This window comes from Tiliqua scincoides, chromosome 12, assembly GCF_035046505.1.
Source record: "Tiliqua scincoides isolate rTilSci1 chromosome 12, rTilSci1.hap2, whole genome shotgun sequence".
NCBI lineage: Eukaryota > Metazoa > Chordata > Lepidosauria > Squamata > Scincidae > Tiliqua > Tiliqua scincoides.
In genome coordinates this window covers 13623342-13650669 of record NC_089832.1, presented here as the reverse complement: position 1 = coordinate 13650669, position 27328 = coordinate 13623342, and the positions used below count along the sequence as shown (strand labels likewise).

Sequence of the window (27328 nt, the reverse complement as noted above, 5' to 3'; positions counted from 1 at the left end):
AGGAAACCTCACTGCATGTAAATGGGCCACCATGTTCAAAGAGACTGACAGCCCAATCCTATCCACACTTTCCTGGGAGTAAGCCCCCTTGACTCTAATGGGACTTACTTCTGAGGATTGGGCTGTGACTCCCCAGGAAAGCAGGATGGCAGCCTATTCAGAACTCAAGTCCCACTACAATCAATGGGGCTCACTCCCAGGAAAGCATGGCTAGGATGGTCACAGACCCTCACAGAGTCTTCTGATGGATTCATGCATTAATTAACTGATTGGCTGATTGACCGGTTAATGTATTTTTGCACGAATTCATTGCAAACAATACAATACAATACAATAAACGAATTAATAATTAAGTAATTATTTTTAAATTAATTCCTTGCAAGGGAACAGGACTCTGCAATTAATTGATTAACTAATGCATGAATTAATTGCAAACAATGCAATAAACTAATAATTAATAATGATCAAGTGATTATTTTAATGATTAATTAATAAAGAAATTGGTTTAATTAATTAATTGACTGATTAATTAATTAATGCATGCATGCATGCATGAGTCATTGCAAAGGAACAGGGCTCTGCAGTTGGTTGGCTGATGGATGAGACCACTGCAGACCACTGCACAGCCTTGCAGGGCGTCAAGGGAAGCTCCTCCCCCTCTCCTTCAGCCCCGCACGAGGCTGAGCAAGGCGCGGTGGGCGGGACCGAAACGTCACGCGCCGCTCCACCAATCACGGCCGACTCTCTCCACCCCTCCCTCCTCCTTCGACGTCACGCGTGGGGCGGGGCCTCCGGGCGCACCTCGGCTCGCTCCCCCGCCCAGGGAAAAGAGGCGGGGCCAAGATGGCGGCCAAGGTGAGTGGCTCCTGCGCCCGCCTCCTGAGCGCCCGGCAGCTGAGGCGACGGCCGGGGGCGCTTTGGCGCCCTTTGTCGCCCCCCCCCCGCCGTGAAGAGGAGCGCCAGGCCACGGAGAGCGCTCCAGGCGCGCCAGGAGGGGGTGGCGGGGCAGGTGCCTCTTGCAGAGCGTGTGCAGAGTGCCAGGAAGGGTAGCGGAGCGTGTGCAGAGTGCTTCCCTCCCGCACCACTCAGCACGCCCTTCCAGCGCCATTGAAGGTGATGTGGTGGCTCTGGGCATGTGCAGAGTGCTTGCAAAGCTCTCTGAGCGTGTGCAGAGTGCCAGGGAGGGTGTCTCTGGGTGTGTGCTGAACGCTCCCCGCCCACACCACTCAGTACGCCCTTCTAGCGTCATAGGAGGTGAAGGGTTGGCTCTGAGCATGTGCAGAGTGCCTGGGCATATGCAGAGTGCCTGGGAGGCTCTCTGAGCGTGTGCAGGGTGCTGGAGAGGGTGTCTCTGAGTGTGTGCAGAGTGCTCCCCTCCCACACCCCTAAGTACACCCTTCCAACATCATAGGAGGTGATGGGGGTGTCCTTGGGCATGTGCAGAGTGCCTGGGAAGTTCTCTGACCATGGGCAGAGTGCTCCTTGCACCATGCAGCACACCCTTCCAATGAGATAGGAGGTGATGGAGTGTCTCTGAGCATGTGCAGAGTGACGGGGAGGATGTCTCCTCTTCCATGCCATTTAGTATGGTCTTCCAACATGATAGGAGGTGATGGGGTATCTCTGAACATGTGCAGAACGCTCCCCTCCTGCACCACTTAGTGCACCCTTCCAACTTGATCGGTGGTGATGAGGGCATCTCCAAGCACAGGCAGAGTGCTGGGAGGGTATCTATGAGCATGTGTGGAGTGCTTCCCTCCCATGTTCCTAGTACACCCTTGACTTCCTTCCCGTGGCACAGAGCTGGGCAAGGGTGGCTCTGGGCCCTCCTGGCATTTCAGAAACGTCAGCCTTTTGGAGAAGGGCGTGTGGCGCTTGCCTTCCTCTTATCTCTGCCCCCCACTGGCCCCAAAGGGAGCGTATTTTAGCTTTACTATTGCCCTTTTTCTTAAGCTTCTTGCAAAGCAGTTTCTATGCCCAATCCTGTGCCTGTCTACTCAGAAGTACATTGCACTGAGCTCAGTGAGACTTGCTCCCAGGAAAACTGTGCATAGGATTGCAGCCTTGATCTCATACTGTTACATAGGGCAGCATTTCTCAAACTGTGCATCAGGACCCGCCATGTGAGTCGTGAACCACTTTCAAGTGGTTCATGTGGCATCTAATTTAGCCACCATTGAAAATACAGAACTGGAAATACAAGGTACAGAACATCTGGGCAGAGTAGGCTCCCAGCGAGAGAGAGGCCTTGTGCTTTGCCCCAAATAGGTAGGAAGTTGGGACAGGGAAGGAGGGAGGGCTGTGTGGTTGGAGAAGGATCCACCTTTTGCTTTGACTTCCAAGCTGGAATGTTTGAATTCCGAGCTATGTCAAGTAACAGCACGAGCGTGTGCTGTGTAATGGGACCTTTGGTCGGTTGTGGCTGAGGTTTGAAGCCTAAGTGGATGGTGTCGCTTCTGAGTTAATGACATCACTTCCTGGTTAATCTAACCATTTCTAGTGAGTCCCAACAGATTGTCATTCTAAAACGTAGTTGCTGGTACTAAAAAGCGAAAACCACTGACGGGGTTTCTGCAGGAACTTATTCTTTGCCCTTCAACCCTTCTCCTTCCCGCAGTGCTTCCTGCTTTCCTCAGGTTCTGCTGCCTTCCTCTGCCTTGGTTGCTTATTTCGGCATGGTGGATGTCCTGGGGGAATCCTTGCAAGCTGCTTTTTGAATGATCCGTCTTTATTATGGGGAAGACTTTTCCCCTTTTGATTTCAGCTGTGTGTTGAAAAATGCACCCCTGCTCATGCAATGCTTCAGTAAGGATTTAAGTCTCAAAAAAATCTCTTGAGTATGGGATGTGTCAAGAGTTGCCCCTGGGACACCTAGAATCACAGTCATTTCCCCCCCATGCCTGTCTTAAGAACATAAGAACAGCCCCACTGGATCAGGCCATAGGCCCATCTAGTCCAGCTTCCTGTATCTCACAGCGGATCCTCTTTACACTGTATCTCTCATACAACACCAGAACCAGGGGACATCCACTAAAATTGAGTGTTGGGAGAGTTAGAACAGACAAGAGAAAATATTTCTTTACTCAGATAGGGATAGGTCATACAGGTTGTATGAGAGTGTAAAGAGCATCCACTGTGTAAAGGTCTTTGCATCCTCTTGTACCCTTTCTTACATTTCCTGAAGCAGAAACCAGTCCTTGGAGACACCATTTAATTATTTTTCACATACCACCCTTCCTCCAAGGAGCTCAGGGTAGTTTACATAGTTCTTCCCCTCCTTCTGGCTTCACAACAAACCAGTGAGGTTGATGATGCTGAGAGATAGTGGCAGGCCCCTGGTCATTCTGTAGCTAAGCAGGAATTTTCTCAGTTTTGTGTACATCAGAGCGTGTGTTTCTTTTCTCTGACTCTAACATTGGACTTAGGCAGCCTTGCTAATTCTTGTGTTGAACTTAGTAAAGCTGCTCTTCTTCCTTAACACCTAAAAACAGTTGAAGGCTTCTTAGGTGATAACTACGTCTACAGTAAATGTGCTTAAAAGGTTTATCCAACCTAGGAAAGTATAGTCACCTGAGCATGGAAAGAGAAACTTTCCAGCAGCTTTTGGTAATTCAGAAGTGCCCTTTGGGCACCTTCGCTGGCCAGGGTAGAATGGCACATCCCCCAAGTACAACATGGTTGACGGTGCTGTGTTCGCGACAGCCCTCAAGGTGCAACCTTAGTGTCAAGACACAGTAGCGGTGGAACAGGATCCCTACCTGGGATTCCTTTCTCTGAAAGGCAAATTGCCATGTAAAATGACTTCAAAGAATGGCAGCTGTGACTGAGGAGTGTGATCATTTAGTGGTGTGACAGCTACATCAGCTGGTTTTGCTCCAGATGGCATTCCTTGCATCTCTCATTAAGTCTATACCATGCCCTCCCAATTCTGTTTGCTGTAACCTTCTTTCAGCTGACTACATTCTACAGTTTAATTCTGATTCAGTGCAAAAACCATTTCACGCCTCTTGTGAGTGTTACATTTTGGTCATGTCCAGTTGTGGGCTTTCTGTTTGCTGTTACTTCTGCATCTTTGTGTGTGAGAGTGAGAAAGAGATAGAGAGAGGGTGCTCAGAAATGGAAAATGTATCCTATAAATAATGGTACGAGTTTATATTTAGCATTTGTGTAATGTTTTGAGTGTCCAATGTCCTGCATGTGTATTGCCTTGTAAAAGGGGTAAGAGTGTCTTGTGACACTTTTGAAATAATCATGCTTGGTTTTTAGCATGAACATACATGAGCTGGGTTAGACTGTTGAAATAAAGGTTAAGGTGCAACAAGATTCGGGAAGTGGTTATGTTGATGGTGTTGTTACAACAGCCCGGAAAGGCGAGCAAGTTTTATCCCCATATTGCAGATGGGAAAGACTGAGGCCGAGTGACTTTCTTAAGGCTACCGAGTGCATTTGTGGCAGAGGTGAGATTTGAAATCGGGAAGTCCTGATCTGCTGTCCAGCCTGTTACCCACCACTTAAATAAGCAACCAAATTCATGTTAAAGCTTGTGTGAAGACGAACAAACTGTCAGCTCCAGGTTCCAGTCTTGAAAGCGTTGAGAATCCTGCTGAAGACTGAAAGGCTCTTTGATTGCTTTCTGAGATGCTTTCTTCCAGGGCGAGGAACAGCTGCACAAAGCATTAAACTTCTCCAAATTTGTCTAAGACAGAAAGCTCCTTGGGCAGAATTTCACTCTTGTCCATGTATCTGAGGCTTGTGACTGTAATAGGATTTTTCTGAGTAAATGCTTCCTCCTGGATAATTGCCTCGAAATAATTGCTGGGCAGTGATGTACAGTGCTATAGCATTTTGTTAGTCATCATGCAGTTGACTTCGGTAGACATCCCAAAGCAAAGCAATTAGTGCCATTCAAGATCTGAGTTAATTTCAGAAGTCACAGCACAGCTCTTCCCTGTGTAAATATTGTGGGATGTGTGTTTCATCACATGTAAAAACTTCTACACAGGATCTTTGAACAGGATCCGTACCCTACATGGTGTTAGTCAGGACTCAATGTTTAAATGGGGGCTAGTATTTACCCCACAGTGTGGTTGTGGGTTCTCCCGCCAAACCATGTACCACATTGTGTCTGACTGCAAAGTGAGGGCTTATACTGGCCCACAGTCTGACTTTTTCAGTGAAGGTAACTCTGTCCTTGAATGGCTGGACAAACTGGACATTGACATTTGATCTAGTCTAATTGATATATGTCCAGGTATTATATGCCATATGCTAAATAAATATTTATTTTATGCAGTTTACAGACTCAGAACTTCAGATTCCTGTGTGTATGTGTGTGTAAGAGAGAGAGAGGCATATAGATACACATCTCAAAGCATAGCACACGCTCAGGGAAAAAAAATCAGAATTAAGGGTGGCTGTGGGATGCTGAGGATCCCCCTTAGCACCTTCTGGTTTTAGAAGTCCAGATTAAATCTGAGTGAGAGTATTTATCACCCTGTAGGCCAGATTCTGAACATCTTGTCTGTGACCATGTTTTTCGCAAGTGCATCTTCTCGTGAGTTAATCACAATGTGCTTGGCGGGCTGTCACGTTCTCTTTTCTAAGTTCTCGCTCCTTAAATGTTCAAAGTATAAGAATTTATTCCACTTTTGCTCTGGGGTGGAAGAAAAAATTGATTGCTTTCCTTTTCTGTATGGTATTCATGCCTTTGTGGGTCCCTGAATAACTCCAGATCCAGTCATCGGCTTCTCTGCTTTTTCAAATCTGTAACCTTTGCATTTTTTCTTTTTCACCTCCGCTGCTTCATTTGTCCATTCCTTTGTTCCTTCAACACAGTGAGTCCATTTGCTTTCTTCTCTTTTTCATTATCTGCAGTAGCTGGTTTGATACTCTGGGTATGGAAAACGTGGACCAGAATTCAGTTCTTTTGGAAGGACACTTCAAGCCACAAAACTAGTTACACTGGTGTGCTCAGATTTAACAGTCGGTTCCTGCTTTTTTGCATTCTAGGAGTTGAGAATGTTTTGCTGGAGAGTTCCATGCTCTGTGTTTAAGTGATGCTTATTTCACTCAGGAATTTATTGGTGTGGTTTTTGTAGATAACGACAATTGATGTGTAAAGGATGTATAGTTATTTCATGTACAGGCACACCCCCCCCCATATTTATGGATCCAGTATCCACGGTTTCACTTATCTGCTGATCTGGGGGGGCACCCTCTGCGCCCATTACAATACCTTTGTTTTTCGTTAGTAGCTGTTGAAGCATGGGTGTTTCTTGCTTAAACAAGGAATATCAACTGAGGAAAGCAAGGTGTAGGCAACCAGCCTTCATGCTACAAGGAGACTAACCAAACGTTAACAGGAAACAGGAACTGTCCTGCTTCCTGTTAACATCTGATAGTCTCCTCCCTATACCATGTAGGCAGATTGTCTGCATGTTGCATTCTTCAGTTAAGCAAGAGTGTTCCTTGTTTAAGCAAGAAATACCTGTGCTTCAAGTGCTGCTAATGAAAAAAACAAAGGTACTGTAGTGGACGTAGAATATATGTTTATATAGTGTTTATATTTATATAGTGTAACCCTGTATCCGTGATTTCCATATCCACAGGGAGGCTGGAATGGAATCCCTGCGGATACCGGGGGGGGGAGGCATCTATACATGTATTTGGTTGTAACTCGGGTACACTAGAGTTTAGCACCAAAGGCAGGTCTTGGGGAAGAATTTGAGATAAGGGGCAGCTACAATGAAGTTTGCTCTAAGTCAGTGCTTCTCAGCCAGTGGTACAGGTACCACCTGTGGTGCTTGAGGTGGTGTCTGGTGGTGTTCGCTGGACACCTGCTGCCCAGCAGCGAGATCAAGAACATGACACAACAAACAGCAGTAGAAGGCTCAGTGCATACTCCTGTGCAGTGCAGAGCTCCAAAGCATACTTTTCCATGCTCGAAAAAGCCCTCCCATCCACCCTAAGCCTCTTACTGGTGATTGTTGCATTGCATCTGGCCTCCCAATCCTGAAGTAACTGAATGACATCATCACCAGTTACTTCCAGTGGTACTTTGAATAGGTGGGCCATGTGAAGTGGAGGTCAAACATTGAAAAACACTGCTCTAAATTGAAAACAGATTACAAACAGCTGAAATAAGTGAACAGTAGGTTTATCTCCCCACATGCTTGACTGGGTTTTATAGCTTGACTAGCGGTTAACATACAGCCTTCTCTCTAGAAAATGTGTTGCTTGTCTTTTTAATATAGTCTTTCTCAAGTCAGGGATCAACAAATATAATAAAATGCAACAATTAAACCATCCCCAAAACTAGATACCATTTCCTCAAGTGGCAGAGCAAGGGGTCTCTTGCAGTTGCAGGCCTGAGTGTCAAGATAAAATAGATTAAGCGTTTCTCACAATAAAAAATTAGAAGGATCTTTGATCATGTGCCCAGTCCTGCCTGCACTATAAGTAGACTATTTTCTGTTAGAAGTCAAGTCCAGATATTGTTTGTATATGAGCAGTCGCCCTCCTTTCAAGTGGCATTTTATTGTGACTATGATAAGAATATCCGCTGTGATTCATTTTTTTATGTTTCCCGTTAATGTGATGATTTGGTCTGGGTATGTTACCATCTGTGTACTCAGTGCTTTCTAGAGTCATGTCAGCCCTGCAGCAAGAAACTTCTGACCACTTAAGAAATTTACCTGTAAAAAGGGGGGGGGGGAGCGTACAGAAATTATAGTAAGCAACTTGCCCTCCATGCAGATTGAGCATAAACATCTTTGATTCCTTGCATTTTGATCCTTGACAGCTGTGAAAGCAACTTCTGACATCCTATGGAAAGGACTATATTTTTAAAAATGTCCTTGAATTTTTCTGTACTTAAAGTACTTGTGGGGGGGGGGGGAGTGTTGTGAACCACTTTAATAGTTTTCCCAGGTCGATAGATGTAAATTGGATCTTTGAAAGGAAGAATATGTTTTTCCTGTTAAGCAATTAATATATATTGGATTTCTCTTTTTCCCCTCCCCTTGCCCCACACAGATAGCAAAATGGGCAGCGCTTCCTACTACGTTGGCATGTGCATCTATGAATGTCTATGCTGCAACAGAAGACAACCCAAAATCCCATCAAATTAAGGCACATCAGGTAGGATTTATAAGGTTTCCCTGCGCCTTTTATAAATAAACTGTTTGATGCATCTGCTTTCCTCTGAATTTTGCCTTGCAAGAGACCGTACAGTGTTGCAGAAACTTGGTAAAATAAAACAAAACATGTAGGGAATAGTGTCTTGCCCATGCCACCGATCCAGTAGGGCAGTGGTTCTCAAACTGGGGCAATGAGAGCCCTGGACTCTGCCTCCTTAAGGGGAAGGGAGAAGGCAACAATGCGATCCCCAGGATTGCATTGCTAAAGGGAGGTGAAGGGGGCTGCTTTTACTTGCTGAGGGCTGCTGCACCAGAATTTTGGGGGAAAAGGGATTGGAAACCACTTCCAGTTCCATGATTGCAACCAGGAAGTGGTTTGTGATAACTTCTGCTGACATTCTAACACTCGGGGAGCCCTGCAGAGGGCTTCACGGGGCTCCCCGAAACTCCTGGATGTTACAGCAACCCTCAGTAAGTAAAGCAGCCCCCCTTTAGCAACATGATCCTGGGGATCACATCACTGCCTTCACCCCCTCTCCTGCAAACACTTATCTCAGGAGATATACTCTGGAGAAGTTTGAGAACCTCTGCAATAGGGAGATGGTGTGAAAATACCAGTAGAAGTTGAATGCAGGAATATTTCCTTTACCGTTATGAGACCCGCTTAGTGAGATTTCTCCTTCCCTCTCCAGCTGTCTATTTATAATGCACCATCTCAGAAATCAAGATACGTTGATGAGAAGCCTGGCCGCTTGCAAACTGGGATTTCTTCAATAAGGGGAACAGCTGCTTACTATCTTAATGGGTGCAAGGTAAGGAAAAGTAGCGAAGCTGATTGTCTTGCCCTAAATGAGCATTTGAATGCATCAGAGCTGGTGTGGACCAGCAAAGGCTTTGTGGAAAGAGGATTCCTTCATTTCCGGGTTCCCAATGCGTTTTGAGCTCTAAGAACTTCTTAGCCAAACTTTTGAAATAAAAGTAGTAAAGTGAAACGTTCAAAAACACTAAAACACCCCCACCATTTTTTTTGGAAGAACGCCTTTGAATTGCAGTTACTTTGGAAATCCTGAACTGGACGCATCTGGTTTACAGTCATAGAACTCATTAGAAAGTTATAGAACTAGGGGAGGCGGGGCCAGGCAGTGCATGAGCAGCAGATTCCAGAGCTCTTGGAATTAGTCTGTTTTTCTCCTTATTTTTGGCGGATTCAAGGAAATCCGAGGACAAAGCCAGGAGAGGCTTTGTCATCCTGACAGTATAAAGTGTCTCGAGAAGGTCAGAGCCTGACCGGGGGGCTTTCTTCCCTAGACACAGCCAGGCAGATAAGGAGAAATGGCGAAATTCGCCACTAAGCTGTGAAAACCCCTGCAGTGATACATCTACGAAGAAGGAAATTAGGAGATCAAAGTAAGTGCTGACTGTATTATGCAAATCTCTGCTTCAACAATTGATCTGTGTTCAGATCTGGAGAATATTCTGGAGAAAAAGGAGAAGGGGGATATTCCCTCGACTTACTGGTGTTTTTTTTTAAACCTGAGATGTTACAGTGCGATTTTGATATTATTTGGACTATGATCTGATTGATATAACTTTACAAATTTTGCAAATTGATATTGGATACTAATTTTACTAGACTTTATCTTGGACTATTTTGGACTATTTAAATATGTGGAAGGATACTGAGCGGCGAATTGACTTTGTTTAGTCTGAAGGTCTTGCATTTCACATTCCACATTCCACAGTAAAAAGAGCTGCTTATGATATCTAGTGGATTAAAAGAGAATTGCAAAGGGAAAAATGTCAGAGGAAGAATGGGGAAACCTCATGGAAGAAAAATTACAAACTTTAATTCTGTTTAGTCATCAGCAAGGAATTCGATTTTTACAAATTCAAATCAGTGTGGAAATCTTAAGTCACAAGATAAATAAACTGAGTGACACGAAAGAAAAAAGCTTAATGGAGGGGAAGATTATTGATCAACAACCTGGAAGAGGAACTTTGATAGAGTTGCAGACTGATGGAGCAGCTCAGAAGACAAGTATTCAGATGTCATCGGATCAGAGCCAAGAAGAAACAGTTGGACTGACAGGCATAGAAATGGATCAAGAGAAGGAGAGGATCTGCCAGAATTTGGATTTGATGGAAGTAACAAGAAGAGGACATTTATTAAAGCACCGATTGTGGAGAAAGATTTATGTGAAGTTTATTAGGAAAAAGAGATGGAAGAAATGTAAGATATTAAGATGAGTGGACAGAATTTGAGATAAGGAGAAGAATTGATATTCAAAATAGAGTAATGATTTGGTAGATATTTTTATATTTGAGATAAGAGATATGTTAGTATTTTCTAGGTTAATTTAGAAGAATTAGAATTGGAATTAAAGTGTTTGAGATTGCTTTGGAATGATGATATGATAGTAAAAATTGTTAAATTTGTATGTTAAAAAATATATATGTAATTGAAAATATACTTGGGGATGTTAAGTTTAGAGATAGTAAAAATGGTTATTAGTGTGGTAAAATAAGTGTTTAATTTTTAGAAAGGGAAAGTTAGATAAGAAGGATTTATATATCATATGAAGTAACATATATTAATAAAACATATTTTGTATGTTAGGTATTGGAAGGAGTCTAGAAGGTTGATATAAAGAGGAACAGTAGAAATGATGATATAGAAAGTCTAAGAAGTATATGTAGTCTATAAGTATAATTTAGGGTATTTAGAGATAATTATATATTTTCTATTTTTTCTTTTTTGTTCATTTAATTTTCTCCCTTATTTTTCAGGTTAATGAGGGTTAAAAGTATAGAAGAATAGCAGATTAGGAATGTAGAATGATGTATTAAATAATTTGGTAGATGATGTCCTGCAACCTCTATTGTTTGTGGAGTGTGTGTTTGCAGTGTATGTTTGTGTGTATTAATAAAAAAAAAATTTAAAAAAGAAAGTCATAGAACTTTCGCATTCACAGTATTTTCCTCCTATTGGTAGAAAGCTGGAGCAAGAATGAATTACATTCTGGGCCTCCTTGTTGCTCATCAGCCCCAAGCCTTTTGAGCCTCATTAATTTAAAGAATTCCTTCCCACCCCTACTGTTTTGTTGTGTTTCTCAGCTGTGTTGGCAGTGACCTCTTGTGGTGTAAATTCAAAACAACTATCCAGGTTTTGTTCCCCCCAAAAGTTGTGCAGTGTGGGGCCCTGTCAAACACAGCAGTCTCTGCTGGGTGAGGGTCTTTTATTTATCTTTAAAATATCAGCCGTGGATGGGGAGAAAGAATCTGGTTTAACTGCAGTGTGGCTGAAGGTGGGATTTAGCACACCCCTTGTGCCAGGAAATAAAATTCCCCCCTCCATAAAAAAAATAAAAAGCCGTTTGCCCCCAAAGGTGCCACTGCAACTTTTGTGTAAGACTTTTGAGTGTTCAAGACACTTAGCATGTAGCTTCTCAATGTAGTTCTTAGGTCAGCTCCATAAAATAACTACCTAGTATTATCCTCGTATTGCAGCTGAGGGGGAGTGGCTATAGATAATGCAGTAGAATAGCAACCCCCAGTTAAGTCTGCCTGTGGTAGTGGCAGAAGGAGAAGAACCTGCTAGTCTGATAACAGATGACTTGGAAGGATGGATTTATTACCCTGTTGTTTATAGCCTAGATTTGAGAAAAAAATTTTCAGCAGGAGTTCCATGCCCCAAACTGTTGTATGTTTCAATAGCACCCTCTCTGCGCACATTTGACAGCAAGTGTCTTCTGAAACCAAGGGGGGCTTCCCAACCTGCTTGTGGTATGACGTGGAGGGTCTGGTCTCCAAACTGGGAAAAGTCAAACATTACACTACTCTCTATGACAGTAGTTCTCAAACTGCTGGGTCGCGACCCACCAGTTTGTGTAACGCTTCCCCCGTCCCTTCAAGGGGTGGGGGAAGGGGAGGGAGGCAGTGATGCGATCCCCAGGATCGCGTTGCTAAAGGGGGTGGGGGGGTGCTTTGCACTTACTTCAAGAAGGCAGGAGGTGCGGGGAGCCCTGCGCAGCCCTGTACAACACTCCCCGAGGCTTGGAACGTTCGCTAAAGGGCAAGAAGCACTTCCGTTTTGCAGGTGGTGCTTTGCGCCCTCTTTTAGCAAATGTTCCAAGCCTCAGGGAGCGCTGTGCAGGGCTGCACAGGGCTCCTGCAGCCTGCTGCAGCCCTGCCAACATAACGTGAGTGCAAAGCACTCCCCCTCTTCCCCCTTAGCGGCGCGATCCTGGGGATCGCGTTGTTGCCCTAGCCCCTCCCCTGCAAGAATTCCTGAGGTAGTAAAGCTCCCTCAAAGTTTGAGAACCTTTGCTCTAAGATATGCATAAACAAACTTTATGCATTCCAGCTGTTAGTCATGGGGAGGGATTTTTATATGGCCATCAAATGTTGGATAAGTCACAGTTAAGGCAAAAGCTGGGTTTTACTCCTAGTAAAAATGTTTGGTCCTATAGTGCCTATACTGTGCAGTAGCTATACCAGGGCTTTTCAAACTAGGGTGTCACGACGCCCCAGCCTGTGGGCCCTGGCCCCTGCCCCCTTAAGGGGCGGAGGCAGTGTCATAATCCCCAGGATGGCGCTGCTCAAAAGGGCTGCAAGGGCTTGGGTACACGTGCCCAAGCCCCTGCAGCCTCCCCGGGGGTGCGGGGAGCCCGGCGCGACCCCGCAGCAGTGAAAGTAGAAAGCAGGGCTTTCCCGCAGCAGTGAAAGTAGATGCGGAGCGATCGCGCTCCACTTCTGCTTTAGCTGCCTCCCCCCTCCTGCCCATGCAAGAACTTAGTGGCTCTCAAGCTCCCAGAGAGTTTGAGAACCACTGAGCTATACCTTAAGTATGCATATGTGAAATGATGCCATATTGTTGTCCCAGTTATCCCTGCCAGATTCCCAGTCCCTTCCTCTGTTGTCTGCCTCGTGGCCATTTTTTAATTGTGAGCTCCTTGGGGCAGGGATCTGCCATCTCCTTCCTTGGAAATCAACTTGCACATTGATGACACTCTGTGACAGTCTTATTATTATAGAAAGAACATCAATTTCACATTCAGTATGTTGTGCTTTGCCTATGGTATGACTTTTGCAATATTGGAGCTGGGGGTGTGTCACATTTTAGTTTTTCCCGCTTGTGTTATATGGATTGATCCTGATTCCAGTAACACAACAGGCATTTCTTCCCCCAGTGGTTGACACAAACACACATTCTTTCCCTCCTTGCAAATAACTCATACTAAAAGAGTTTACACTCCTCTTTCCTGCTCTTTGTGAAAGCAGTTCTTTGATCATTATAGGTAAAAGTTGTGAGTTTCTCACCACATCAGTGTAAGCTCAGATGGAGAAAAATTGACTTGTTTTGTTTCTGCAGGGTGCTTACCTCTCCATCAAGAATGGAATAATATCTTCTGTACAGTTTGGGAAAGGTGGGTGAGTATATGCAAAGCTTAAACCTATTCTCTCTCCATGCACTTTTGGCCATGTAAATAATAAATCTGGTTCACATTTTGGGGAGGGAGATAATAAGGGCATCCTGATGTTTCTACAAATATATTGCTTGACTGTACATACCGCGTGGTGAAGTTGGCATTTATGATTTGGATAAGTTGGCAACAGCCACTAGTTTAGGAGACTTTAAAAGGGGATTTAACAAATTCATGGAGGACAAACCTGCTGGTGGCTAATAGTTATTATTAAGGTGTTTGTGCCCCTAAATGCCCCTAAATGGCTAATAGTTATTATTAAGGTGTTTGTGCCCCTAAATGCCAGGTGCAGGAAGGAATAGCTGGAGGCGGGTCTGACCTTCCTCTCCTGCCTGTGGGCTTCCCTGGGACCTCTGGTTGGCCATTGTGAGCAGTGTGACAGACTAGGTGGGTCTTCTGATTTCCCACCTCTGCCTGCCATTCTTAGAACCGCAAAGTGAAATCAAATAGGCTTCTGGTGTTGCAGTTTCGATGTTGGTGTCTGTTTTTGTTTTTAAAGATGCCTATATTTACTTGAAGAATCCACCTCCGGAATTTCTCCCCAAAGTCGGCGCAATTACAATCTCTGGATTGACTGGGGTAGTTCTGGCAAGGAAAGGTAAGTGATGCCTGTTCCACAGTGATAAGGACTTGACGGTATGGATTATTTAAGATTTGGGGCTCTGGGTTATATTCACCCAGTCAGTTTCTGCACCGCGTGTACAACCTCAACAGCAGGTTAACCAGGCAATAGGTTGGCACATGTGACAGCAGCTTCCCTGTCGGCTTGGGAAGCTACCTTATTCTGAGCCAGTCCCTTTGGCCAGCTAGTTCACGGTTGTTGACCGGCAGCAGCTCTCCAGGGATTCAGACAGGGATCTCTCTCCCTCCCTGGAGAAGTTTGGGGTTGAAGCCAGGACTGTCTGTGAACATAACACAGGCTGTGTTACTGAGCTACAGCCCCTCCTCGCAGCACAGAGAGCAGTGGTGGTATCCATGAGCAGCTGAGTGCATGCCAACACTCCCCAACACAACCATAGGCAGGGATGTGGTTGTACTCATGTAGAGGCAGCACTCTACAACATCCTCCTGAAGACCTTCTGCCTGCAGACCAACTGAGTGGCATGCCACCTTCAACCCCCTTTATGTGCCCCCTCATCACTCCTTCAGAAGCGGCTCAAGTGTGGGTGATGCTACTTTAAAATGAATATGTCCACTGTTGCTCTGAGCAGACTGAGGATTCTTTGGTGACAGGCCCCATTCATTTCAAGTGCCCTCATTTTAAATGACTGATTCCGGTTTTTACAGGGTCCAGATTTAAGAAAATTGCCTATCCGTTGGGTCTCGGCACTCTGGGTGTATGTTTTTGCTACCCAGTTCAGTCGGTCTTCGTCGCAAAGGTAAGCGCTCCCAATGCAAGTGAACTTTTGTCATGTTCTAAGTGTCACACACGTAGAACTGATGCCACAGTTCTGTATGCGCCATGTCCTTAAAATTCTCACAACTCCTTCGTTCAACTCCAGACTTTAAAAGTTTAAAACCTGGACTCGATTGTCCTCCATAACTGCAAGGCATTTCCTTCTGCTGTGGGGTGAATCACACAATTTAGTGGAGGAGTCAGATTAGCCTTGCCTACACAAGAGTATTTTTAAAGCTGGTGGTGTAGTACAGTAATGTTTTCTAAAATTGAACTAGGTGACGGGCAAAAAGGTTTATGCTGTAAGCCATAAAACCTATGAAGCCATCGGATCGCTATGGACAAAAAAATCCACTGCTGAAGTACCACTCACCCAGAATAAAGCTACCAAGGTAGGCAGCGTGTGGGTATTTTAATTTGCATTGTACTTTGAAGTGCATGTGTCCAAAACACAGTTCCATGGATGTCTTGGGGGTGTTGGCTCCCTCAAGGCCCCCTCAGGCATCTCTTTGCACTTTCACATTTTGTTTTTTAAGAGGTGTCAGGCCCATTTGTGTATGGCGATATAAGGGGAGAAATGTGCAGCCAGTTCTCCAGTGGGATCTCCATGTCCGTCTTAGTCCTTACAAGTGGGTAGCTCCTCCCTCTCAGGTAGGCAGGCCAGAGTCTTTTGGTCATACTGAGGGGAGGGGCTGCCCCCCCCCACACACACACACACTGGAGAAGCTAAGAGGGTAATTTATTATTTTTATCTTTACCTTTTTACCTTAGTGACCAAGGCAGGAAGGTGTCTCCCCCCACCATTTCCAGATGGGTTAGAGAGGCCATAGCCGAGCCCTACAGGGCATCCGGCAAGGACCCCCCTGAGGGCATAGTGGCCCACTCCCTCAGGGGGGCCGCCACCTCAGCCGCATTCAGGGCTCTCACCTCCCTGGAGGCAGTAGGCAGGGCAGCTACCTGGAGCTCGCCTAACACATTTATCAAGTTTGACGCCTTCATCTCTGGGGATGCAGCTTTCGCAAGGCGCTGTAGCAGCGCAAGATGCTGCTTTGGGAAGCACCCAAGGCTTGTTATGGCCTTGTTGCTTGGTGGGAGTGCAGAGCACTGAAAGATGTCGCAGTTTGGATGCTGCTTGGGAAGCCCATAAGGCCTAGGGCCTGGTGGCTTGCTGAGAGTACACAAAGCAGATGCACTGAAGGGTTAATAGGAACTGAAATAGCAAGGAATCAGAGCAAGGATGAGGCGGCAGTCATAGATTCAAAGGGTATAATGCTGGCAGGAGAGCTCGAAGCAGAATGCTGGGAGATCAAGAGAAAATGCGCTGCTCCTGGCTAGCCCGCTCAGCCTTTATTAAATCTTAAAAACATGACACAATACTATTACAACATTAAGGGTTATTAAAGGTTAATAAGATTATACTGGCTGCCTACTCGCTAGTTTTAGCTTAACCACAAACACATTCCTAGATATGATTCTCCTTCATAACATTCTGCTGCTCACAGGCACAGAGTTCAATGACCCAACATATTTTCAAGGTTGGTTGAGCGTGCTCAACTGCGCAGGCGTGCCTGACTGTCCTTGATGCCAAATATGCTAAGACATCTTAAAGCCCAGTGCCTGTGTATGTAAATACTACAAGGCACGTCCTCCAGAGCGTGGCTCTATAAGCTTACAGCAGCTCCCACCCTTGAGGAGCACTGCTTGGGCACATCCCACTTGTAAGGACTAAGGCGGACATGGAGATCCCACTGGAGAACGGGGAGATTTGTACTTACTGTGAATCCCCCTTCCCAGTGGTCTCCATGTCCGGATTAGTCCGCCTGCCCTCGCAGCCGTACATGCTGAACACCAGAATCGTAAAGTCAGGGGGACGCAGTACAACGCAGAGTAGCAGTAAACCTGGGGTAGGGCCCTGCGCCACCTGGGCCCATTCTGCACTCATCCCCCGAGCCAACACGCAACGCAGCACGTGACACCAGAGGACTACAGTGCCTCTGGATGGACATCTGGCGTTAGGGGCAGGGCTCTTCAAGCTTGGACAGTCTGGGGAGTCCAGGCAGCCCTTCCCCTCAGGATGACCAAAAGACTCTGGTCTGCCTACCTGAGAGGGAGGAGCTACCCACTTGTAAGGACTAAGACGGACATGGAGACCACTGAGAAGGGGGATTCTCGGTAAGTACAGATCTCCCTGTTTTATGTCCAACAGCTCAGTCATAAGCAAAGTTGCTTCCACCACACATTGTTTGGGCCAAGAAATGGCCCTAAGTCCTCTGCTTCTAGCATTACACAATAACAGGGCAGGAGTTCTGGTCTAGAGGGTTGAGCCTCCGTTTGCCTGAAGATAACATCCGAAGGTCACCAGTTCGAGGCCACCGGCACCGTGCTACCTTGAAGCAGCTGACAAGCTGAGCCGAGTTATTCCATCTGCTCTGAGCGTGGGAGGATGGAGGCCAGATCAGAACCAAACATCTGAATTGTTGTATCTCTTGAAAGATAGAGCCTTCTTTCAATTGTAAAAATCCCTACGGGGATTTAATTAGCCTGCCTATGTAAACCACCTTGAATAAAGTCTGAGGAGAAATCTGACGACCTAGAAAGGCAGTATAGAAATACCTGTATTATTATTATTATTATTATTATTATTATTATTATTATTATTATTATTATTATTAACATGTCGTACAATAGCTCTAAATGTATGGCGCTGCCTGTGTTCATGTTCTACAGTCATCCTCTTATAGTCCCCTCACCCCAAAATCTCTAGTTGCTGGCCTGCAGAAAGACGGTAACATCATGGAAGCTCAGCACTGCTATGTTGTGCACGATGAGGCTCAAAGGCCCCAAAGATTTTGGCAGTAACCTCGTGTGCTCCCATACATACATATCAGTTAACCTAGTCAGTGGACTTAACATTGCAGCCTTGATTTAATGTGCGCAGGAAGAAGAGGCAGAGGTGACAGGAAGAGTGGAAGTCACACAAACGTAGGCTTTGTGTCAGGATGAGTAGTCACAGTAATGGTAGCTTGGGCCAGTCATCACTGTGCCAGGTTCTTCCTGGGCTATGACTTGATGTTCAAAGCAAGTTGTCTTGCAGGTATCTGAAAAAGTTACCATTTGTGGCCCAAATAAAAAGAACCAATTCAGTAAAGAATTTCACTTTATGGCCCAATTATAATGCTTATTTGTAGCTGATGACCAAGTAGTTGGGTGTTTTTTACGCCTGGTCTAAGTCCTTAGGAGCCCTAACTTAAAAACACAGCTCACAAATCTTTCCCCTACCATTATTTGGTAGCCTGTAACAAGAACCTCTATGTTAGCAAAGAACTTACAGCCCAATCCTAACTTACCCCAAAGGCAGTGGCTCAGATGTGCTGGCCCAGTATAGACTATGTCTAATGTTAGCAGTTGCACTGTATCCAGAGGGATCAGGGCCACCAGCACGTGCAGACCCAGAAGGGGAGTGAGGCATTAGAGATATTTATCGTTTGAAGCACTTATATCCTGTCTTCCCACCCGTATGGGGATCTCTCAAGGCGATTCATAAGGCATCACTTAAATAGTTGCAATTTATTAGTCCATCTCAGTGAAGATCATTGAGATCTACCAGATCCAGTTTGGTATTGCGCACCCCCAACGGCACTTCCTTCAGAATGGCTGCCAGGAAAACGTAGCAGTGAATACATAGTTGTGAAGGGAGTGAGGCTTCTCCTTCCCTGGGCTGCAAATCTAAAACTGGTTTCTAACCATTTCCTCTACAGCAGTTCCATTTTGTAGTTGCGTAGGCTTCTCTATTGCCAAACAACCGTCTGGGTGTGATATTAAAAATCTGTATTTGGAAACCACTCTGTAATGCATTGTGACCACAAAGCATGCATATAGCTATCATTTTTGGTCTGGCTTATGTTACAATTCCCTTTTTTATCTTCCGCCCCAGAAAGTTTCAGTTCCAGACTCCAGTATAGACCACAGCATCACAGAAGCTCATATGATAGCCAAGGAATCAAAGGAGAAGGTGAAAGCATCTGAACTGCAGTTTCACCCAGAGAACGCTGTTACCCAGATGGAATCTATGCCTTCTGTAGCTGAACTGAAAGTGCCAAGTGTCATAACAGGTATGAAATTCAGGTGGCCGTCACTGCAGTTATGTTGTGCCAGCTCATTCTGATATTAACTAGGATCTCTCCTGAAGGTGGCAAGCGCATACATTGTAACAGTGTCAATGTGTTTAACAGATGCGCTGAAGGCATCCAAGTTTAAACCTGATCCCAGCTTGATGGACCATGGTCAGTCCAGCCCAGAAGATGCAGACATGTACAGCACAAGAAGCTAATGGACCAGACCTGCAAATCTTCCAGGGTACAAAACACAATGAATGGGACATTCAGCTGGCGTTATGTAACTTGCACTTGTATTCGGTGGGGTGGTCTTTGATCAAGTATTCTCATAGCACAGCCAGTGGACTCCTCCATTTCCACCAAACAATTTTTCTATTGCTCATTTCTGTCTGCGGCCTCTTGATACAGAGAGCCAGTTTGCTCTGTAGCTGTCAAAGTGCTTCAGGTGGGTTGTAGTCCTCCTGTTGATAGATTTTTTTATGCCGCCTCTGCTCAAATGCAGAAATTATAACTTTAAATATACTAAAGAAGCATTGAAACGTTCGTTGTTCGCTATTTTTTATTGAGGGGGTGTCAATACCCAAATTGCAGGGTCTTGCTATTGGACTGGCCCTGTAACCTCGTCTTAACCTTCAGAAACAGGAAGGGATAAAACAGTGATAGCGGTCATCTCTATGGATAATTGCTTTACAGATTTGTGCAATGGATTTTAAGCAGCTTTCTTGCTTTGGAGGTTTGAGTGCAAGGGTGACTTGGCACACTGCAACAAAAGCATTGTATTTCTCAGATAGTAGTTGAGGGGGAATTTGGGGTTATCACACCCATGGGGAGATAACGTACAGCAAATCCATAGCTAGGCACACACCTCTGTCTCCTTAACATCTTAAGACGGGTCCCTACAGTGGAAACTATAGTGGGGGAGTTTATTTCAGCCTGCATCTTCAGTGTGATTTAATATGCCTCAATCATATCCCACCTTCTTAATTTCCTTTTTTTTGAAACTATATTTTGGTTGGCAACCTTCAGTCCCGAAAGACTCTGGTATCACGCTCTGGATGGTGGTTCTGGCACAGCGTCTAGTGTGGCTGAAAAGGCTGATTCGGGAGTGACAATCCCTTCCACACTGGGAGCAAGTGTAGTGTGTCCCTGGTCTGTCTACCTGGCTGTGGGCCTTCCTTCTTTGCCTCTTTGTATCCAAACTCCTAATTGTCAGATTTGGGACCTGTAGGTTTAACTCACCACCTCTTCCAAACTCATGGTGGAAGGCTGGATCTGAGCTCCCAGACATGACTGGAGGTGCTCTGTGGTTGCGTCTGGGAGCCTTCTGAGGCCTCACATGGTCTCTGTAGGCCTCAGAACTGCTCCAGATATGAGTGGAACAGGGTTCTGGTCACATCTGGAGGCCCTGTTGGACCACAACCCATGGATTTAGTTATCTCCAGGTTTTGATATCCATGGGGGTGCTGGAAACGAATCCCCTCAGGATGTACATATTGGAACTTTTCTTCCTAAGGAAGGTGATCCAGGCCCCGGGTCATTTGGTTTCTTTTTTTCTGCACCTTTTACAGTTCAGCAATATCCTTTTTAGAGGTATGTTGGGAGACTGGACTTAGGCCACCTGAAAATCATTGCAAGACGACATGAAGCGAAATAAAAATACAAGGACCAGCAGAGCTCAATAATACAACAGGAGTGTATCAAAATAATGCCAGTCTTAAAACAGGCAAACTATTTTTAATGTTTGTTGGTGTTACTATCCTGCTTTTTAGCCAGTTTTAATTGGAAGATTGGTGCAGGAGAAAGAGAGAGCGATTTTGCATACTTGGTTGAGCCTATTGCATTCAGAGCTTGGAGCAGTAGAAGGGGCGGGCCCTTCCATTTACTCTCCAGCAGCCATTCGGACAAGGTGTTCTTTGTCAAACTTGAAGAGATGCCAGCCCTCTTCAGTGGAAAGGTCGGAAGCGCCACGCCTCATGTAGTACTCGATGGATGGCTTGTTCCACACGACGACAAGAAAATGCATGCAGCCACAGTTGCTGTCAATTGCGATCTGCTCGAAAAGGGAAAACGCACGCAATTGAATGGTGGGGTTGCGTTGCCAGTGCCTAATCATTTGGATATGTTATTGTACCAGTGATAATAATGACCCAAGAAAGGGAAGCCCGAAACAGCAGGAAAAGTGTTGATCTGATGCCCCAGTGGGGCTGAAGGGGAGTGGCCACAGATCAGTGGGTGGAGTCAGTGCATGCCAGTGGGGCCAGATCCCCTGCTTGGTAGCATCTCCAGGTAGGGCAAGGAAAAGTTCCTTTCCGAAACCCTGGAGGTCTGTTGTCAGTCTGGGTTGACGGCAGCAAGCTAAATAATCCACCAGTGGTCCCACTTGGCAGAAAGCGATTTCCCTATATAACGGGTGGCCAAATCACAGCTCGCGAGCCACATGTCATGGCTCTCTAACATGTAATGTGCTCCTCCTGGAAATATGTTGGCTGAACTCCTTTTGGCATCACAATATAAAAGGTAAACTAAAAATATTCAAAGTTTATGATTATTTATTGGGTATAAACTGAGATCCCACTGGATTAAAACATACATTTAATGTTCATGGTGCGTAAATATATTTTAAGGATTGAAGTGCTTCTTAAACATTGCAGGTCTCAAACCATCTCTCCTGCAGCTCTCAAGCATCTGAAGTTTATCATTTGTGGCTCTTATCATTAAGCAAGTTTGGCCACCTCTGCTCTATCAAACACCTATTCGGTTTCTGGGAAACTGGCTCATCCTCTGAGCCCAAAGATGCTTGATTATGTCAAAGGCTGAGAAAAAGACGAAGACTGCAAAATAAATACAATTCGTTTTTGTCTCCATAGAGTGCAGAATTTGCATCTCTTTGGCCTCTGGGAAGCCCCTCTTTGCTTGAACCTGCCAGGCGTTTGATCTCATTGGAGCCTCAAATAATAGACGCATCTTTTCAGCCCCTTAAATTTTCCTATCCTTTTTGTTTTTCCAGCCTGCTGATGTGCTTTTATTCTCTCCCATTTTCATTCTTTGCCATTCCCAGAGGTCTGCGCACCCTGAGCTGGGCAACGTGTTTCTAATCTATAAGTTATTTCTGTTGCCCAAGTGGTATCATGCCAAATGCAGCTTGGAATTTAAAGAAACAAAATTAACAAACAGTTTTCATGTATTCTCAAACTACCACGATGTTCTCATCTGGACCAATTGTACAGTGATGTGCAGGAATAGAATACATCCATTTAGAGTTCTGAATATAAATTGTTATGGCTAATGGTTGTTTGCCAATTCTTCGGAGCCTTGAAAGATTCAAATAAAATGGACTTGACAAAATAATGTTTCCCGCTATTGTCAGACTTCCACTTAAGTCATTAAAAACAGTCGCTGGTGATTTCATGAATAATTTCCATAGAACATTTTAGCTGGCAAAGTGCTTTTATGCTTCTGAGCTTGGGGCTAATTCAGCTGTCCAGTTAACTAAGGTGGTAGGGGTTTTATCACGGCCAGAGCTATGTTTAAAAGAACCCCCCATGAAATCATAACTTTCCCCTTCAAAGTGAAGTTTTTTTAAAAAAGTTTTTCCTGAGGTCAGTGGCTTAGCTAAGGGTTGTGACACCCAGGGGCACAAAAACTTTTGGCACCCCCAGGGTGTTAACAACCAAGGTTAACAACCCCAAAGGCCAGATGCCCAGAACATCCCCTGGGGACAAAAATCTGGAAATGTCTTTTGGATGCCTCCAGGAGGCTTTCCAAGGTGTGGACAAGCCACACGCCGCCTCCCCATGCCTCAGATACATAATATCACTTTCTGCACTTCTCATTTTTGTAAAAAAAAAGAAAGTTTTGTTTGGTTTTTATCTATTACTTAATGGGGGTTAGGGTAAAGACTGTGGCTGCATCTGCTGGCACTATACCACTTACCTATTTTAAAGCAATTATAATTTTGAATAAAAGCACATAACACTACTTTCTGCACTTCCAACTTTGGAAAACACCATAATCCGCGAAAAAAATAAAACTGTTTTCTCCTACCTCTACTCATAACTAACTGAAAGAGCTAAACGGCCCATCTGTAACCAGCAATCAGGAATTAGGCCCCCAACACTAAATGTTTAAGGTCTTGAATTCAATTATCAACTTACCTGGCTTAATATTTTTAAGAGTTCTGTTCCAATGCCCCAACCTACCAAAACAGGATGAAAAGACACCTTTGGTGAGCAAGATACCGAGCTAAATAGTTTATGCATTTGAAACTATTTCTGTTGTCTCCCCCCTACCCATTTGAAGCGATCCATGAGGAAAATAGGGGTGTATATGTACAGAATAATAGAAAACTTGCACACACACGATCAATGTTTTGATCCCAGTCGTATTCATTGTTTTTGAAATACGGAGTTTGCTGCAGTGGGAACTCTCTGAATGGCTCAGCGGAAAAGTTACTTGGCTCATATTGGGAAAAGAGTGAGAACCTCTGTATTTTTTTACCTCTGAAATCATCCATGACATAGAAGTCTTCCAGGTACAGCAACTTGCCAACCCAAGGATCATATGTATAGTAGTACATCGCGAAACCTACAATATTGGGACCTGGGGAGAAATCAACCCACTATATAAGGATATATGCCATCAATGTAAAAATATACTTACAGATTCATTGCTTATGGCCAAAAGCACCACTGTCCGAGAAAACTGCACAGTATCCAAATGTACAGATAAATCAACAGTAACACACTTCAATATCCTCGTGAGTATTTAAAATTTAAAAACTCAGCTATAGATATCAGCTATAGAGATCAGCTGTGTTTCTCAAATTGTGGGTTGGGATCCACTAGTAGGGTCGTTAGCCAATTTCAGGTGGGTCCTGATTTATTTCAAGGTGTATTTGATTTTTAATATATTACCATGGTAATTGAATTGGGGAAATGTAACAGATCTGTACTTTCAAGAGGCTAAGTATATGCTTCAAGCAATACTATTCAGGGGGGCTTACTCCCCTGTAAGTGTGAATAGGACCACAGCCTCTGGATTATTTGGAAAATTTGTTTTAAAATTTGTTTTGGTAAGCCTCTGAACAACATTAGTAGGCACTGCGGGAGGCCGGATTGGTGGATCATGGAATCCATTGGGTACCAGGTCCAGGGATATGGGGAGGGAATGACGCCTAGTTGTCTGGGGTCAGACTTGCCCCCCCCCCGTGACCATCACAGGAAGCGGGGGTGTCAGTGGAGCTCTGCAGGGCTGTGACACAGCAGCTACCCGAACACGGCAGAGCTGCTACTCACTGCACAAGATGTGCTGCATTCTCTCAAGATGCGCCGTGGCTCTGCCACGTGGAGTTTTGCCAAGTTTTCTAGGTCTGGAACTGGAGTGGAGTCAAGCCACGTCCAGGTTTGCCGCCATCTCTGCAGTGAGTCAAAAATGAATGACATTTTTGTTTTCCTGGGAAGCTGACCTGCTTTTTGCTCGTCCTGCATCACCTCTGCTACTAAACACTGGAAGAAAGGACGGGGTCCAAAACCATCTCTAAGTAAATCTGAAAAAAGTTTGATGTAAGTTATGCAATTAATAGCAATATAAATGAACAAATATGATTGCAATTTTTCCAAAAGCATCCATGCAAAACTGAACTCAGGGCAAATTTGGGGGTTCTGCCATAGGAGATTGGGGAGCAGAATAGCTGGAGCTCCACCAGAACCCATTTGTTGGGTTCTGTCAGGACCCTGTCCTCTGACTGCAACAAGTGTCAAAAGTGCTACTTTTACAGGCCTCATGACCATGTGCATGCCTGATACAAAACCAGACTATGCAGACTGCAAAGCGTTTCCCAAGGGGGAAAAATCCCTGCCCATAGAAACCTAGCACGTCAGGGAGAAGTCGATCTCCTTTTTATTTAGTTTTCTTTGGGCTGAGTGTTTTTATACAAGGTAGAACTTAAAACATGATTCCCACCTAATGGAATGACACAGTGCTAGCCCATCAATGAGGTCAATTGAGGCAGTTGCAACAAGTAATGGGTTAATGAGGGATGCCTGTGTTTGCCCAACTCTTTCCACTCCCTAGACTGGAAAAGGAAGAAGGAGAAGGAACAAAAGAGGAATTGTGGAGAAGAGTGGCAGGCTAGAGTGTCTCTGAGCCTACCAAATATGTTCTAGCCCACTGTTCTCTTCACACTTCCTCTGCGATCTCATTCTCCCTTTTCAGAAGGAGGAGCAGTGACTGTTTGCTTGCCACCAGGTAAAGGGGGGCAGCATTTGGTGCACCACCTCAAGCATTGGGAGTCTTGGGCCAGCCCTGGGAACCCAACCGCATATATTTCCCTGAGTTCCCCGTAGTTTGGATGGGATAAGAACGCAATAAATAAATGAAAATGTCAGTATTCTAAATGCAACATGCCAGTTGTCATCTTTACCCTCTTCTGTTAGTTTTACCGCCTCAGGCATGTTTTCATAGGCAGCTAGTTCCTGTGGAGATAAGAAACCAGAATGTCAAGCTTGTTAGCAAGGAACTCTCTAGAACCACTGGGAATGGTGTGCTTCAGTCCAGTGGATGAGTGAAGCTCAGCCTCTGAAGGTAGGAATAATGTGGAAATTATTTCATTTGCATTTCAGATTGGTGTGGGAGAGAACATACCATAAGAATGTAAAAAGTGCCCTGCTAGATTGCTGCGCCCAACCCGTCCTGCTTCCTGTTTTCCACAGTGGTCAACCAGCTGTCCCCAGGAAGACCCAAGCAGGAGGTGGAAGCATGCTTCCTGAACCTCAAGGTAGCATGTAGCCATCATGGCTAGTAGACAGGTCCCAGTCTGACAAGGATGTGCTCATGGGAAGCTGTGTCTGTGCTACTGGCACAAGCAATGAGATGGTGATGACCCGCAGATGGGTCCTTTTGCAAAGATCAGGGAGATGCTTGGAGGAGCTGCATTTACCCCTAAACAAGGAAGAAGGCAACCTAATGGCTGCCCAGGAGCAAGGAAATGGAACACATACAAGTAAGGAATGAGAAACGTGTGCAGTTTGGGAGCAGGGTGATAAAAAGCTGGGGAAGGGCCAGGAGGAAGCACTCCAGAGAGCCAGGATGGAGGTCACCAAGGGTAGAGGTTTGTCAGTCCTTGTCCATTTCCATTGAGGCCACAGAGAATCCTCATGGGAATCAAAGAGCAACTGAGGTGTTACTCTCAGGCAGTGGATGCCCACCTCCACCTGCCCACCTCCATTCCTCCTCCCCCCATTTCCTGGATTTGAAAAGGAAGAGAGGAAGGGAGCAGGAAAAAAGGTGGAGTGGAGAGCGGCGGGCTAGAGCAGGAGTCTAAAATTTTTGGCCGAAGGACCGCATCAAATATCTGGCAGAGTGTCAAGGGCTGGAAAAGAAATTAAATATAACATTTAAATACATTAGAGATGGAACTTCGATGGACGAATAAATGAATGGGCTCAAATGTTCAGGATTTCTCCAAGCATCAACACAGGCCAAGAAATAAAGCACACACTTAAATGGACTCCCATTTCTCCACCCCACAAGCACAACTCTGGTTGTGTTTGGTCAACTGGGCCAGAGATTCTCAGGAGATCTGCTGGGCGGATAGAGGATTGCCGTGGGCTGCATCTGGCCCCCGGGCCGGGGTTTAGAGACCCCCGGGCTAGAGCATGGATCTCCAAACTCCGGCCCGCGGGCCAGATCCAGAACACCAGGATAATCTAGGACGTGGCGCAACAGTGGTGAGAAGCAGCCTCCTATCGTCGTGCCTGATCTCTGCAGAAACTTGCACTGAACAGCTGCTTCCCCCAGGAAATCGGGCCGCAGAGCCTTCTGGGGCAATGTGCAGTGGAAGCAGCCGCCCAGCATGAGTTTCTGCAGAGATCAGGTATGAAGATAGGAGACTGTGCTGCAGAAAGGTAAGGCTTCTCCACTGCCATGCCGCACCTGAGATTATTATCCTGGTGCACCATGGGACAGAGTTTGGAGACTCCTGGGCTAGGAGTATGGGAGAGGTTCTGGGCAGGCTCCGACTGCACCCGGTTTTCTTGCACGTATTTGCTGTGCCAGCACATGTGGGACTAGACTGTTGGGCACCCCATCACCTGGTTTCCTGTTTCCGCTTACTTTGATGAGACGCAGGATATCTGGGCAGTCCTGCGGCTCTGCTGGGCGAACCCGGAAGCGGTTTGGGCAGTCAGCATTCGACAT

At 45.3% G+C, this 27328-nt stretch overlaps 2 protein-coding genes across 2 annotated transcripts; one reads left to right on the top strand and one right to left on the bottom strand.

Moving 5' to 3' along the window:
* The first annotated feature begins 786 nt into the window (after positions 1-786).
* On the top strand, positions 787-21663 carry APOOL (apolipoprotein O like). The gene is made up of 9 exons (XM_066640126.1): positions 787-855; positions 8035-8139; positions 8831-8950; positions 13510-13564; positions 14121-14219; positions 14909-15000; positions 15296-15409; positions 18952-19129; positions 19250-21663. Exons 1-9 carry the CDS (start codon positions 844-846, stop codon positions 19345-19347), a joined length of 873 nt encoding a protein of 290 aa, XP_066496223.1. The 5' UTR covers positions 787-843; the 3' UTR covers positions 19348-21663.
* Positions 21012-27328, bottom strand: SATL1 (spermidine/spermine N1-acetyl transferase like 1). Its single transcript, XM_066640193.1, has 6 exons — positions 27245-27328; positions 25554-25605; positions 24597-24677; positions 23630-23731; positions 23287-23327; positions 21012-21182 (listed from the first exon to the last, which is right to left on the bottom strand). The coding sequence occupies exons 1-6, from the start codon at positions 27326-27328 to the stop codon at positions 21012-21014; spliced, it is 531 nt and encodes a 176-aa protein (XP_066496290.1).